General features: G+C 41.2%; 1 protein-coding gene across 1 annotated transcript; it reads left to right on the forward strand.

Annotated features, from left to right (window-relative positions):
* Positions 1-508: 508 nt before the first annotated feature.
* Positions 509-2334, forward strand: LOC133617792 (chemokine XC receptor 1-like). The gene has a single exon (XM_061978020.1). The coding sequence runs from the start codon at positions 515-517 to the stop codon at positions 1502-1504; it is 990 nt and encodes a 329-aa protein (XP_061834004.1). The 5' UTR covers positions 509-514; the 3' UTR covers positions 1505-2334.
* The last annotated feature ends 535 nt before the right edge of the window (positions 2335-2869 follow it).

A 2869-nucleotide genomic window follows, 5' to 3' on the forward strand; every position in this document is an offset into this window, starting at 1 on the left:
CACACACACACACACACACACACACACACACACACACACACACACCAGTATATAGATCTATATATGTATATAAATAGATAAGTAAATATACAGTGTATATATACATATGTATTCATATATATATACAAGTTTATGTATACATATATATGTACATACAAATGTGTCTATGTAAATGTGTACGTGCACATATATATATATATATATATATATATATATATATGTCATGTTTTTCCTGAATTGTAACTAGGATTGACCCTACCTATTCTCTGCTCTATGATCAAATTGACTAAAACAAGTTTTGATATACTGAAAGAGAAGTCAAAACAGGAATAACAACCAGTTGAGAATACAAATGCACTCTGTGGGAGTTTTTCTTTTTTTGAGGGACTGAGGAGTGAAGGTCAAACAACATCAGAGCCATAGAAGCGATAGGTAAGTTGTGCTTTTTTTTAAATTCCATTTGTACTAACAACTGCAAAATAAAATAAATAACTTGCTGTCTATAGGCACAGCAATGAATAACTCTTCGTATGACGCCGACTATGAAGATGGTATATGTGAAAAGGGTGAGGTGGTCCAATTTGGAGCTGTGGTCATTCCCGTTTTCTTCTCCATCGTGATCACGCTGAGCCTCGTGGGCAACATCCTGGTCCTCGTGATCCTGGCGTTGTACGAAAACATCAGGGCCCTCAGCAACATTTTCATTCTCAATCTGGCCCTGTCCGACCTGGTCTTCACCTGCGGCCTTCCTTTCTGGGCCATGTACCACATCTGGGGCTGGCTGATCCACGAGATCCTATGCAAAGTGATCACGTTTGTCTTCTTCATCGGCTTCTACAGCAGCGTCCTCTTTCTGACCGCCATGACCGTCTACAGATATCTGATGGTGGTCTGCCCAAGGTCTGACCTGACACCACAGAACACAAGCGCCGGAGTCTTCGTATCCATCATCCTGTGGATCATCAGCGTCGGAGCGTCCGTACCCTCGCTTCTCTTCAGCGCCGTGATCCCAACCCCCCACAAGGACCATCACTTCCTTGGCTGTGAATACGAGGACGACCTGTGGGAGACGGTCGGCGTTTGCCAACAGAACATCTTCTTCTTAGTGGCGTTTGTGGTCATGGCGTTCTGCTATTGTAAGATACTCGGGAGAATCGCAGGAAGCAGATCCCGCACAAAGAGCCGAGCGGTTAAATTAGTCTTCTGCACTGTGGCCACGTTCTTCCTGGGCTGGGTGCCATACAACGTGGTGATCCTTCTCAGGCTTTTCAGTTACAATCTAATTCCGCCTTTTGAAGAATGCGACGTTAGCATACAGCTTGATTACGCCTTCTACGTGTGCCGGCTCCTTGCCTTCTCCCACTGCTGCCTCAACCCGGTCTTTTACGCACTGTTGGGCGTCAAATTCAGGGGTCATCTGAAAACCATGTTCAGACGAACAAGTCCGAGTGAGACGAGACAGCAGAGGGGGAAACAAACCATGTCACAGGGGTCAATGTATTAGATAAGGGGTGTCCACAAGTTTTCCACCGAGGACCAGACATGTTCATCAACTTTGTGTTGTTAGTAGGGGTGCATGATAAACAGACAGATAATTATTGTGCCAATATTAGGAATCATGACATCACACTGGTAACATAAAAAAAGAATACCTGCGTGCCGCACTTTGAACATCCCATGTAAATGCTGTTCACGTTAACCTATTTGTTGTATGTTGGAAAATTGTCAAAAAATCCCCACAAAATATAACCTGACTTTCGCCAGATCCTTGTAGTTCGCTGAGCTCCACACAAGGATCTGGGACTATTTACTGACACAGTATCTCACAAGTGAGTACACTCACATTTCAGCAAGGATTTGTCTTAGTGTCAAGAGACAGACATACTTCAGAGAAGTATAGCAGTATAGATTAATTATCCACTAAAAATGAGTCAACACACAGCCGTTATTTTCTGAATAGCTCGCTACACAAGTGAGTAGCAAGTCTAATTGAGCACCTGTGGCGAATTCCTCAGACAAAAGGAATATTTGGACATGTTCACTTGTTTTGACAGCTATTTAGACAATATTGACTGTCTGATGTTATACAAGCTGTACCTTGGCTAGTCTAAAGTATATTCAAGTTTGCTAAGACACAATGCATTTCATTCTCCAACGTTTTTACTTTTGTTTTTGCTTCCTCTGTAAATCAGTTACCCAAATACAGTATGTGATTTTAACTGACTTACTGATCCATTATATTAAAATAAAATTTTTCCCCCGCATTATTGAAATACACTGCCAGTAAGAGGAATGAGAACCATTGATATTGTTTCCAATAGCTTCATCTTCCTGAAAAACTACCAACAGTCACATGAAGAACTGGTGAGACCAGCCAGCACAGGTGGGTGTTATGTTTATGGTGGCTGTACTTTGCAGTGACGTGTAAGAGCAAACACGCCAGGTTGACTCGCCAAAGTTTCCATGTCCTTATCAAAGGTTAAAATATGGCACATTGATAAAAGATGCGGAACGCGCTCGGAAAGCATTCATTTGGCACTTTTTCCCCCCAGATAAACATCAAGTTCAACGCGTTTTTATTTAAGGTGGGAATATATCAAAGAAGTTGCAGCAAAATATTATGTTTACACACTGTATAAATTGGCTGTTAATTGTTTACAATAAAATATACAAACTTCTCTCTCTCTCTGAATGTGTTTGCACAACATTAATCGTCTTTCAATCAAAGTAGTCGTCTGTCGATCAAAGTAGTGTAAGATCGACGATGATGAATCACAAGTAGCAAAATAAGCTTTTATTCAATATATCAATTGTTACCTGTGGGGAAACTAAATTTTAAAAAACAGGAGCATCACGAGAGAAAGTCAAA

This window comes from Nerophis lumbriciformis, linkage group LG18 (genome assembly GCF_033978685.3).
Source record: "Nerophis lumbriciformis linkage group LG18, RoL_Nlum_v2.1, whole genome shotgun sequence".
In the NCBI taxonomy this organism is placed as follows: domain Eukaryota; kingdom Metazoa; phylum Chordata; class Actinopteri; order Syngnathiformes; family Syngnathidae; genus Nerophis; species Nerophis lumbriciformis.